The following is a 13,934-nucleotide window of genomic DNA, read 5'->3' as shown; positions in this document are numbered from 1 at the left end:
GAGCAGAGGACAGCAGGAAGTAATCACACTGAGAGCCAAATCAATAAAATACAAACAAAGAGAACAATAGAAAGAGTTGATGAAACTAGGAGTCAACAAGAGAGACAAACCTTTATAACAACTAACTAAAAGGCAGAGAGAGAATTAACAAAATTAGAAATGAAAAGGGGCACATAATAACAGACACTGAGGAAATCCAAAGAATTGCTAGCTTGTACTTCAAAAACCTATTTTCCATGAAGTTAGCAAACAAAAATAGACAATTTTTTCAATAGATACCTCTTACCAAAGGTAAATCAAGATCAGATGAACAATTTAGATAGACCTATTACCCCCCAAGGAAATGGAAACAGTCATTAAAATTCTCCCAACCAAAGAAGCCTAGTTCCGAATGATTTAGCACAGAATTCTACTAGGCTTTCAAAGAAGAGTTAATACCAGCACTCCCCATATTACTCCACACAGTAGAAACATAATGAACATTTCCATTTTTTTTTTCGTTTTTCAAGACAGGGTTTCTCTGTGTAGCTTTGCACCTTTCCTGGAACTCACTTGGTAGCCCAGGCTGACCTCAAACTCACAGCTATCTGCCTGCCTCTGCCTCCTGAGTGCTGGGATTAAAGGCGTGCACCACCACCGCCCAGCCAAAATTCTTTTTATGAGGTTATAGTCACCCACATATCCAAACCACTTAAAGCCTCAACAAAGAAAGAGAATTACAGGCCGGTTTCCTTCAGGAATATACATGCAAAAATAGCTCAATAAAAACTCACAGACAGTATCCAAGGACCCATCGAAAAGATCATCCAACATGTGCTTCATCTTCTAGTGTGCATCTTCGTCATCTAGTGTGCTTTATCCCAGAGAAGCTGGGATGGCTCAACATATGAAAATCTTTCAATGTAACCCACCATATAAACAAACTGAAGAAAAAAATCCACATGATCATATCATGTTATGCTGAAAAAGCCTTTGAAAAAACCCAAAACTCCTTCATGACAAATGTCTTGGAAAGGACAGAGATACAAGGGACATATCTAAACATAATAAAGGCAATATATGGTAAACCAATAGCCAACATCAAATTAAGTGGAGCAAAATCCAAAACAATTCCACTGAAATCCTGGACAAGACAAGTTTGTCCACTCTCACCATATATAGTCAAAGGAGTACTTGAAGTTTTAGCTAGAGCAATAAAACAACTGAAAGAAATGAGGGGGTATAAACTGGAAAGAAAGAACTGAAAGTATGACTATTTCTTGATGACATGATTGTATACATAACCGAGCCCAAACATTATATCAGGGAACCCCTAGAGCTGATAATCACCTTCAGTGATGTGGTGAGTTACAAAATTAATGAAAAAAAAATCAGTGGCCCTCCTATATACAAATGATAAATAGACTATGAAAAAAAAAACAAGGCTAAAACACACTTCACAGTATCCACAGATAATAGAAAATAATTTAGTGTAACACTAACCAAGTGTGATTGTTTGAAAGAAAATGGATCCCAAAGGAGCCATTTGTGTCTTGTTCTTTTAATCTCAAGAGAAATGTCCTAGGACTTTCCTCTATAGTTTCCTGAGCCCAAGGCTCCTCCTGATAATGCCTTTCCTCTGGATTCACACTACATCCAATGTTAGTTCTGGGCTTCTCAGGACAAATCTCAAGCCCTGGCTAGACCCATCCTACAGTAGAAGTAATTAGGAATCCCAAAGAGCACAATGATTGTGATGACAGGCCCTGCATCCCACCTGTGCCTAACTTATCTCTGTCTCGATTAACCTTAGCTCCCCCCTAGACCTTGCTCTCTCTGATCTTCTGGCTCCATCCATTGTCTGAGAACATTTTTATGCATAGGAACCATAAAAGTATCCTTCCCTCTGGCATCTCTCATAGGGGAAGACAAGATTACCATTAGGGAACCGTCTAGGAAAGGGCAAAGGTGACCCAGGAAGATCAGTGAGGACTTGTGCATACCCAACACATAATGCTAGAATATTGCCTTGAAACCCTCCATAGGAGGGTGAAGCCCACAGTCCTTTCAAGGTCACACCACAGGTCACCTCTTCTCCAACACTGGACATATGAAATGCCTCACACAACTTCTCCTGTGCCTCTCTCTTGGATCATTAATTTGACTGGTGACATTAGTGATAAAGAATTGATCTTCACTCCTAGTCATCACTCAGCTGATCTATTTCCATCCCTCATAGACATTTCTGTCACCTTCCTGCAGGGATTAAGTAAATACCACCATCCCAGAGCATTGAGAATACAGGGTAGACTGTGTGTTCAGCTGGGGTTTTGTGTCACAAGGACACATACACATGACTGAAATTCCCTCTTCTGTGCTGACAGACCTAAGGCAAGGACACAGCAGATGTCAGCCCTGGGATGAGCCATTGTTCTCTGAGGGCACTGGGATGCTTATCAGCCTTGTTTCATAATGCATTGTTTGGAGGAGAAATATAAAGGGAAGTTGAGAGGGATGCTGGGCAGCTCTAAGAGTAGAAGGGACTGAGTAGTGTTTAGGACTCAAACCCCATTACTCACCACCAATAGGATTCTGGAAAGTGCTTCTGTCTGAGAAGAATCTCAGCTCAGAAGTAAGAAGAACAGCAAAGCCTTAGTTCTGTGTTGGAGCTGAGGCACTTCTCCTTAGAGAGAGGACATCACAGTGAGACTATTGATGGAGAAATCTTCTGTGTTTATCTGGAAGGGCTGCACCCCCTGGCAGGGGCTTCTGCTGACAGGTAAGGGCACCCATTCTCTGACTGTGTTGTGAGGGGAACTCAGAAGTAGTCTGGAATCTCCTATGAGTACAGAAGCCCAAGATTGGACTCGAGGCTTCTGTTTGCACTTATGTGGCAGAAAGCATAGTGAGGGAGAGAGTCTCAGCATCCTGGACCTCTGAGAGTATGGGAGGAAAAGAAAAGCCTCAAATCCTTCATAGTCACAGTGAATTAATTGGGCTGCATTGTAACTGAAGACAAGAACTACTGAAGACAGCTGTTCCCAACCATGATAGCCTGACTCTCCAAACAGAAAGCAAACAGGGAAGGGTTAGCAACAGGTCTCAGTGTGAAGATATGACAACCTGAAACCAATCCTCAGCTCCCACACAGTAGATAGGCTCTACTACATCCTCTACATAGGTGCTGTGGCATGCACCCACACATGCATACCCTGACACATGTGTCTCCACACAGATTTGTGGCATACATCTTCATATATGTACAAGGAGACACCAGCCTTCACAAATGCACACATATATTTTGTAAGTAAATTTAGAACCATTTATTCCACACTTGAATATAATTATTGTCATAAGCTCCAAACCTAGGAAATATGAAGAGAAATCCATGAAGAGAAATCCATGGAGACATATTCCTTCTTCCTTCCTTCCTTTTTTTTCTTCCTTTCTTATTTTTTTGTTTTGTTTTTCAAGACAAGGTTTCTCTGTGCAGCTTTGTGTCTTTCCTGGAACTCATTTTTTAGACCAGGCTGGGCTCAAAATCACAGAGATCCTTCTGCATCTGCCTCCCAAGTACTGTGATTAAAGGTATGTGCCACCACCACCCGGCTTTTTTTTTTTTTTGTACTTTTTTTCTTTATCTACTTGTGTCTGAGTCTTTTCCAGGAATTGGACCTTCCAAAAATGTCAGACTAATCCTGCCCTTACAAATCCCTGGTTCTACCAGGCATTGATGGTGTGTGCCTTTAATACCAGCATGCAGGAGGCAGAGGCAGGTGGACTTCTTGAGTTCAAGACCAGCCTGGCCTACAGAGCAAGTTCCAGGATAGCCATGGCTGCACAGAGAAGCCCTGTCTCAAAAAAAAAAAAAAAAAACCCTCAAAAAAAAAAAAAACAACCAGTACCAAAACCAAAACTAAAAAACAAACAAACAAATAAACAAAAAGCCCTGGTTCTAGTGGCTATGAGGTCAGTATATCTGAAAGATGAAGCCATGGGTTTACTAGAATCACAAAGAGAATCCTTTGGGCCAAATGAATATGTATCAAACTCAGCTGGTTATGGCAAAGCCACTACCTGAAAGGATCAAGGAGTTCCTTGTGAGGAAGCCAAATTCTAAGGAGCTTTTGGTGTTATTTGGTTTGTTATATATCAGCTATCCTTTGTTATGAAAATCATGTGTGCCTTCATAGTTTTCCCAATTGATTTTTTCCTAAGAATTGCTAACAGTGTGAACTGATCACTATTTGGAGAACAACCTCAGGAAAGACTTCCTTCCCTCGGGCCCATCCATTTCTTCTCATTTTAGTGCTGGAATCAGATATATCCCTTAGAGACTAACAGGAATAACTATCCAAACCACCACATAATAAGTCTCCTGAAATTAAGATAAATTCCACACAGAGACACCGCCTAGGTCAGGTGGACCTAAGTAATATCTTTGCACAATTTAGTTCAGACCCTCCTTTTCTTACAGCCTTACTAACTTTACAGACCTCTAACTCCTTACATAACCACTTCTAGGAATATTTAGATAACCTTCTGCACTGACAGCTAGGCAGAGCCAGAACCCCAGTTCAAGTCTCCGTGTAATTATCGTCATTGACAGCATCTGGCCAGGACCATCCCCAGATGGAGGAAAGTACCTTATCAGAGATACCTCTGCACTCTCTAAGAACAGACTTTAATGTCCAGACTACCTTTATGAGAAGGCCTGGTGGATGTGCCAATTAAGCTTAACTCCCTCCTTTTCCAAATCTTACCTCTGGGTCCAGATCTCCCTTTAACTATCACCAGAGGCATCTAGCTGTACACAGGTTGCCTAGCAACCAAGCACACTTTCCCCAACCCTGCAGAAAGACAGCAGATAGCTTAGACATATAGGAGCCACAGGAAAAAAGAAGGCAGTTTTTTTTTCTCCCATTGACCTAGCAACTTCTATGTTCTTAACACTTTCTACCAATCATGTTTAAGACTATAGTTGAGCACATAAGATCCCTCTTCCTAGATATTACCCAAATTTAGCCTTTAGTTAATTCATTTCCCCATTAGTCACTTTCCTTTTGGGTTGCAAATGATAATTAACAATTACTGCCCCTTTTTGTGATTCTTTTCACCCCTCCATTTGACCCTGGAAGCCTGGCTTTGCACTGCCAAGGGATTACCACTTGTAAGTGTGTGTGTATATATATCAGGACTCCCAGGACAAGGGAGGATGGAGAAGAAGATAAACTATTGGACTAAGAGCTAGGTGTTCTGAGATTCCATTTCCCAAAAATAGTCCTCGCTGTTCATAGTTTTTTCCTCCTGAGCCTCTGGGAAGTATAATATTAAGCTGGTCCTTCTAATATTACACAAGAAGAGAATAGAGAAAATGATCATAAAGTGGGAACATTCAGAAAGGCATTGCTCGTTACACCAAATATTCTACATAAGGAGGGATATGAGACACTGAGAGGGGATCAAGGCAGATACTGGAGCAGGGAATTCCTAAGAGAGTTAATTACACACTCAGACATTCCAAGTCAATGGAAATCATGTTTCTTATGTCTACAATGGAGGGAGGGCACACCCCCTACTCACATACCTAAGCTGAGTGTTGATCGCACCTCTTCCTCTTTAATATTTGTGGTTTTCCTCAATTCCCTTTTAGCCTGCCTTTTAACCTCTTGGCGTCTGTCCACCACTGCCCATGTGACCACTAAAATAGTGCCACCCCAAGTGGCTGAAGGAGAAAACGTCCTTTTCCTGGTGCATGAGCTTCCAGAGAATATTATAGGCTTTGCCTGGTTCAAAGACCTAACAAATATGAAAACAGCAATTGCAGTATATGGACTGCACATCAATTTAAGCGCACCGGGGCCTGTGCACAGTGGTAGAGAAACACTATATCGCAATGGATCCCTGCTGCTTGAAAAAGTCACCAAGAAGGACATAGGATTTTATACCCTGCGGACCTATGATAAATATGTAAAAATCGTATCAACAACATCCACGTACCTCCATGTGGACAGTAAGTGATTCTTTGTGAACTCTGTGAGCTGGATGAGGTTCAATTCACTGTACACATACAGGAGAGTGGTCTGTGCCTACCTTCCCTATGCATTGTGGCCCCCTGTGGCGGTTCAGCATTTAGTGCAGGACATGTATGGTATAGAATAATGATAATAGATCAGAATTCTACATTTGGCTTCATCTTGCACACAGTTGGATGCATGGTAGGTAACTGAGCTAAGAATATCAGCCTTTGTCTAGACTGTAGGGATTCTTACCAGGAATGTTTCCTTGAGAAAGACCCTGAGGGAATCAACATTGTGCCTGCTTGAGGAAAACAGGGGTTCCTTCTGGAGATGTGAACACCAGGATCTTCCTAGAGAGGTGTGCCTCCAGACATCTGTCACAGACTCAACTCCAGGTATCCTTGAGAAGCATTTTATTAGTCAGATTTTGACTTCACGATGGCAGGGAACACTGTTCTATTGTAGTCAAAGTCTTGTGATGTGTGTAACCAGACAGTGTATGGTCATGAGAACCTTGGTTGGGCTACATCCCTTGGCCATCTTCTTCAGATAGTCAGCAGGGGAGCATAGCTCAACAGGTTTCCAGGCCATTAATTAACTGTCCTCATTAGGCATATGAGATTTCACATGAAGGTCATGGTCCCCAAGGAGAGGTACTGAGGACACAGGTTCTCCTGACAAGTGCTTGTCCTTTGAGTTCAGCTCGGGTTATTCTCTCTTGCAGAAAAATGTCTATGCTGACCTGACAGCTTCCCAGACCTATGCTGTTCTTCCCCTAGTAATCACCAGGGATGTAATAAGGACACACAATGAGCCTGCAGAAGATTGTTTGCTTGAAACATGAACTTACCTAGTAGCCTGATTCCACCCTTGTTTTCATTGACCTGGAAACCATGGTTACAGCATTCTCAGATCTACCAGCTGCTTAGTGTGTCAGGAGTTCATGTTATGCTTTCTACTTTATGTGTTTCCTTGGGAAATACATGTTATCAAAAGGGAATCAACTAGATAGAGATCCAAGGCATCTCAGAAAGACCATGGAGCACATGGGCAGACACATTACACAGCTCAGCAAACAGAGGAAGTGAGAACATGGTCTTGAAAATCATGCACAAGGATAAAGAAGCTCACAGCCTCTTTCTAGAAATCAGGTCACCTCCTTCCACACCTAAGATGTGACTCCTGACATCTCTTGGGCTTTTAACTTCAGTCTGATGGAGACTCCAGTGAAAATAGATTTGTTCTTTTGCCCACAAATTACTTACCTGGTCCATTTGGAGCATCAAGGACAGTTTTGTCACCTTCCAGCTAGGATCAAATTCTCTGTTTCCAGAGAATTAAAAACACAGAGAAGACTTGGTGCCCAGATAGTTTCCTTGTCACACAGTTGTGTAGATTTTCCCCTTTGGGTGCTGACTAACATAGGCCAGGACACAGCAGGGTGCAATTCTGTGGTCAGTTGCTACTATCTCATGTCACAGGGATGGTCATTACACTTGACTTTCACTGTATTATAGAGACAGAAACATAAAGAGAGAATGAGGAACATGGGGCAACACTGAAACTGGAGGGGCAGAGCAGTGTTTTGAACACAGACCCACCCTCAGCCCATGGGACTCTAGGAGGAGCTCCTTCCTGGGAAGAAGCTCATCTCAGATGGGGGAAGGACAACAGAGCTTGGTAGTGCTGGAGCAGTGCTGGAGCAGAAGTACCTCAGAGGGATGACAGATCAGTGTACTGAGACGATGGAGGCCCCTCTGTACTCCTGTGCAAAGGATGCACCTCATCTCAGTGTTTTCTGCTCAAAGATGAGGAGACCAAAAGTTGATGGTGTGTGAGAGGAGAGGACTGACATACTATCTGGAGTCTCCTGAGTGGCACAAGGATATGATAGGAGTCTCATTGTTTAAAGGGGAGATGATAGAGAGTGGGAGAGAGGCTCACCATTAGGATGCTCTCACTGAATATTAAACAGTAAGGGTGGGGAAACATTATTCTAGAAAAATGTTAGTAAGTATGACGACAATATCCAAATGCTCTCAGCTTGGTGGCTCAAATTAAAAAAAAAAATGAAGCTGGTCTGGATAACTGGCGTTATCCAATGGACATAGAAATTTGCTTCATTGTCTAGCAAGTTGAGGCCAATGTACAGAAGTCCACTGACCTCCACTCAAGTACTGTGTCTGGGCCCCCCTGCCCCCCCCACACACACCACACTAAGTATAATATGTAAACAAGTATAAAAAAACAACAAAGCAAATAGAATGATCCAATATTGTATCCCTAGACCTATGAATTTCTTAAATAAATCCATTGGCATACAAGGTTCTGGGACATCGTTCAGTCAGTCAGTCTCCACATGTATCTGAGTTCTTTTCTAGATAGCATGTTAAAGAAAATGCAAGACAAATCATGGTTCTTATAATGCCAAAGTTCCAGTGGATGTGAAGTAAGGAAAGCTAGATGGTGAATTCAGGTGTTGGCTGCAACCACAGAGGAACAGAACAGCAACAACAAAAGTGAGTGAAGACACAGTGTCTGTAGGGGAAGAGGTCAGGCAGGCATCACTCCAACACTAATCCGTGTGTAAATATGAGCAGGGGTCTGATAGTAGTAAGCTGGGGCAATGTTAACAACAAAAGAGAGAGACGCATATTGGAAATGAAAAGTGTGGGGAAATTGAGAACATGAAATTTATGTGCAGACCTCCACTAAGTAGGACAAGGTGACACTCATCCACAAACCTAGATGAGCAATGGACACAACTGCTGAAGACACACAGCCTCATCTTAGTCAAACACAAAATTCCCAATTTCGATGCATCTCTCTCTTCCCTTTTAGCTTTCCTTTGGAACTGTGGGCGTGTTTCCACCTCTGCCCAGCCCACTATTGAATCAGTGCCGCCCATTGTTGCTGAGGGGGGAAGTGTTCATCTACTCATTCACAATCTTCCGGAGAATCTTCATGCCTTTATCTGGTTCAAAGGAATGAATGTGTTCTGGAACCATGAGGTTGCCCGATACAAAACAGATGAGAAATTAAGTATGACTGGGCCTGCATACAGTGGCAGAGAGGTGTTGAACAGTGATGGATCCCTGCTGCTTCACAATGTCACTGGGAAAGATGCTGGACTGTACACTCTACGAATTCAGTGTACAGATTTGAAAAGTGAAGAAACTCATGTACAACTCCAGGTGAACAGTAAGTGATTCCCTGTGACTGTTCAATGCTGGGTGGGGCTTAGACACACAGGACTGTCATGGCTAGTCGAGCCTCCCTTTCCTCTGCCCTGTGTCCCCATGGGGAGGTTTGAGCACTTAGTGCAGAACACACCGGTAGAGACAAATGGCCATAGACCATCTTCTATCTTCTGACTCCACCTGCATCAAGGAAGACCTTGATGGAAAGTAACTCAGTTTAGATATCAGAGTCAGCCCAGGCTCTTGGGGCTCTAAACCAGAGAGCCCTGAATGCTGTCATCTTTCCAAGGCCAGAATAAAGGGGCGCTTTCCCAGTGCTTACCTCTTCCTCTCAAAATCAATAGTAAACAATGGTTTTCAGTCATCAACGTCAAAATGGGATGTGTATTAGCTCAAAATAGAGTGTCAAATAAAAACCAGGACCTGGTAGAGAGACCATGGAGGAGTGCTGCCTACTGTCTTACTCTTCATGGCTTGTTCAAGCTGCTCTCTTATATCACTTAGGGCTGCTAGTCCAGGGGTGGAAATGCTAGCAGTGTTCTGACCCCTTTCACATCAATCCCCAATTTTAAAAATGTGCTATAGTCTTGCCCACAGGCCAATATGGTGGTGGCATTTTCAATTGAGGCCTTATCTTTCAAAATGACTCTAGTTATATCAAGTTCACATAAAACCAGCTAGCCTAGTACCCAAGCCTTTTAAAGACCTTAGTTTGCCCTGAGGGTCAAAATACACCCAGGCCTCATCCAGTTCCAGTCCTGAGGGCTGCCAGTCAGAGAAGCAAGAACACTTTTTGGGAGATTTCAGATGTTGAGTGGAGCCATAAAGGAAATTGACAAAAAAACTATAAAGTGAAAATCCCAGGCCTGTTGAGTTCAGGGCCTTGAGGAATCTTCTCAAACCCAAGTGTGCATGAGTGTGTGCAGTGTCTGACTGAGGGCAGTAAGGGAACAGCCATGAAGACACCTGAATGGAGAGTTCTGTCCTGAGAAAATGACACTTTTAGAGGTACAGATGGAATTGAGGAGGACATGTTGCTGACCTTCATTAAGTGAGATAGACACACTCACACCTGCAGCTCTAGGCTGAGTGACAAATGATAGGAATTCCAACCATGCCCCATGGTTGTGCATGCCTAGTGGGACACTTAGTCATCTCCACCTAGTCATTTCTGGGTCATATGTCCTGTATAACCCATGCCCCATGGTTACATGGTCATGTCCTTGTGCAGACATGACTGCATGATCTCTGGGTATGAGCCTGTGTGTGCAGGTGTGTCCTGGACTTTATAGGGTGGTGCCATGTTCCCCCCTCTTTCTTTCTCTGTGTCTCTCTCTCTGCATGTCTCTCTGTGCATCTTTGCAACTATCTTTCTGTTTTCTCTCTGCCAGTCCTAGCTTCTCCATCCTATCCCCTCTTTTTTCTAATAAAGCCCATTCTAACTCTGGTAGCCATGGCTCATGACTCTTCTGCTGAACAACATTTAATTCTTTCAACAAACCTACCTGCTCAAGATGGAGGTCACTATCTTTTCACCAAGGACAATGATCCCCAAGTGATGGTTTTTGTTTCTCATTTCCCTTCCAGCCTCCCTTTCTCCGTGCTGTAACCCTCTCAGCTCTTCCCAACTCATGATCCAACCAGTGCCTCGGTATGCTACTGAAGGGGAAAGTGTTCTTCTCCAAGTTCATAATCTTCCAGAAGATCTGCAAGCCTTTACTTGGTACAAGTCTATACATAGGCTTCCATATTTTGAAATTGTAGAAGATAACAGAGTCTTGAATACTCTTACCTGGGGTGATCATTATAGCGGAAGAGAGACTGTGTATTCCAATGGATCCCTACTGCTCCAGGATATCACTGAGAGTGATGCAGGAATATACACACTGGAAATTTTGAAAAGTCATTCCAAAGTTGAAAACGCATATGTGGAATTCCATGTAAACAGTAAGTAACCTTCTATTGCCTCCAGCTGCTGGCTGTGGCTTATCTTGCTTCTTACACTGAACTGTCATGACCAGGCTGTGCCTTTTCTCTTCCCTACTGCATTGTGTCCCCCCAACAGGGTTTGGGCACTTACTGTAGGACACACATGGAGTAGACAAACAATAATAGATCAGAACCCCTCACCTGTCTTTACCTGCACAGAGGAGAATGTATTCTAGATAACCCAGCAGAAAGATGTCAGCCTCAGTATTGGCTCTCACCATTCACATAGCCTCAAGAGAGACTCTGTGCTAGTCAGGCAAACAATGAATGAGGAAAGCATGGGATTCTCAAAGAGAGAACCAGGACGACCTGACTCCAAGACTTTGCCCCTGGCTGCACTAAAGCCAGGTTACACTTGGGAAATTTTAGAGCTGTCAGGAAACAAGGCTTTATTGACTGCCAAAATCCCTTAGAGTGTAGAACTAGCTACACACTGCCATGACCACTGTAGTTAGGTAAGTCATCTCCGTATCTCCTTCTCTTGATTATCAATGGATAGGTGCCTAGGCCACTAGCCTATGGTTCTAATGGGCCTTTGAGACTTCACAGGAAGGTCAAGGCACCAAGGTAAAAAACAGAGGAGGCAACTACTCCAGATTCTTCCTCCACCACAGAGGTCCAGCCTAGGGAATTTTCTTCTGCAGGTAATAGTAACGGATGCTGGTGATGTGAGTAGCTCCCCATCTCAAGGTCAGGCCATTGTGGAAAACTAAGCATAACTCATGGACAGGGAAATGATCAGGCTCTATGTGGCCTATTTACAGGGAAACTGAGACATAGGGTACAGTGCCTTAATCAGGGTTGCAAAATCCCTGGGTGGCAGATCCAAAGCACAAGTTATGTCTATAACCACAGCTCCAAACTATGCCCCCTGGAGGCTGTACTATGTATCAACTAAAGAAGAGATTGTTGAGCTCTTTGGACTACTGCCATTTGGAACTCTCCTTTTTTTTTTTTTTCCACAGAGAATGTGGCACAGCCCTTCGTGCGCATTACTAACAGTGTAGTCTCATCAAACAGAGCTGTGCTCTTAAACTGTGTTTCACCTGACACTGATATCTCCATCCGTTGGTTCTTCAATAACCGGCGTCTGCGGCTCTCAAGAAGGATGACTCTGTCACCAACAAAGTGTGGACTCAGAATATATCCTCTACGATCAGAGAACTTTGGCGAGTATAAGTGTGAGGTCTCCAACCGAGTCAGTTCAAAGACCAGTCTTCCAGTCCAGCTTCAGTGATGAATGAGTGACCTTGCCTCTCATTCTATGGTAGCATGCTGGCATTTCTTTATCAATGGGGTACTAAATGGGGAAAAGTTATAAAGTGAAATTGATCAGTTATCACTCAGGTGTAGCCAGCATAGTGACTCACACCTATGATCCTGGGATACATATATGAACAAGAGCAAGGCATGATTTAAAGCTAAACTATGTCTCCAAAGAAAAATAAAGATAACAATATGGTAAACCGAAATGAAAAGGAGTTAAGAGCTTAGATTGTGGGACAAATAAAGCAAACCATCAGAATTCATGAGAACTAATTTCAGGAGCTGCCAAACTTTTGGATGCTCTGACTCTGCTGTGAAAATGATGGAGTGTTTGCAAAGAAAAATAATGTCCTCTCCTATGGTCAAATACATTTGATCTTTAACTAATTCACTAATTTAACTATGTCCCATCCTGCCTGGATACCAGTCATCCGTGTGAAGCAAAGAATAGTGACAGGAGAAGAGACTGTCTGTGTTTCACTATGGACATAGCTGGCTTCTAAATAGCTTTGATCCACAGTTTGTTTTATGTACAGATATAAAGTCCTTCACATAGGGACAGATCATATTGTTTTCATCCTGACAGTGGCATTTGCACTAGGACCTTGCACATGATCACTTTTTCTGTCAATATGTATTTCTTTCCTCTTTTATTCTCCTCTCATATATTACATCCCTACCACAGTTTCCCTTCCCTACACTCTACCCTAACCTCTTACTTCCCCTTTCCCTCAGATCCACTCCTCTTCTGTTTCCCTTCAAAAAGTGAGCAGGCCTCCTAGGGATATAAACTACAAATGGCATAGCCAGTTATATTAGACTTGCCATAATTCCCCACACCAGTGCTGGGTAAGGCAATCCAGTAGGACGAAAAGGGTCCCAAAGCTGACAAAATAATAAAAAATGTCCCACACTCCCACTGGTAGATGTTCCACAATAATACCCAGATACATTACCATAACTTACATGCAGAAGATCTAGCTCAGATCCACACAGGGTCTGTGATTATTACCTTAGCCTCTGTGATTCTCTATAAGCCCTGCTTAATTGATTCTGTGTTCCATGTTTTCATGATGGCCCCTTTGGTACCTACAATCCATTCTCCCTCTCTTCTGTGGGGTTGCCCTGGCATTGCCAAGTGTTTGGCAATGTGTCTCTGCATCTGATCCTATCAATTGTTGTGTGATGTCTCTGATGACAATTAGGCTGGACACCAATCTATGAATATAACAGAATATCAGTAATAATCATTTCACTTAGAAATTTCCAGGCATGTTTGATTCTATAATGAATTTCTGGATTGTCCAGTCTCTGGGTCCTGGCCATCCAGGCAGTGTCAGGTGTGGGCTCCTTCTTGTGTCATGGGCTTCAATTTGGACCAGTCAGTGGTTGGCCACTCCCACAAATACTGTTCCATCATTGTCAGGTATTCTGTGTTTTGTGAGTCAGTGGAAGAAAGTGTTCACTCAAAGATCAAATT

General features: G+C 43.0%; 1 protein-coding gene across 1 annotated transcript; it reads left to right on the top strand.

Annotated features, from left to right (window-relative positions):
* The first annotated feature begins 2,682 nt into the window (after positions 1–2,682).
* LOC118576499 (pregnancy-specific glycoprotein 22-like) lies at positions 2,683–12,425 on the top strand. Its single transcript, XM_036176748.1, has 5 exons — positions 2,683–2,758; positions 5,633–5,992; positions 8,841–9,200; positions 10,787–11,146; positions 12,154–12,425. Exons 1-5 carry the CDS (start codon positions 2,695–2,697, stop codon positions 12,423–12,425), a joined length of 1,416 nt encoding a protein of 471 aa, XP_036032641.1. The 5' UTR covers positions 2,683–2,694.
* Positions 12,426–13,934: the final 1,509 nt, after the last annotated feature.

The sequence above is a fragment of the Onychomys torridus genome, unplaced genomic scaffold (genome assembly GCF_903995425.1).
Source record: "Onychomys torridus unplaced genomic scaffold, mOncTor1.1, whole genome shotgun sequence".
NCBI lineage: Eukaryota > Metazoa > Chordata > Mammalia > Rodentia > Cricetidae > Onychomys > Onychomys torridus.
The sequence above is the reverse complement of the archived record's forward strand: the minus strand, read 5'-3'. Positions and strand labels throughout refer to the sequence as shown.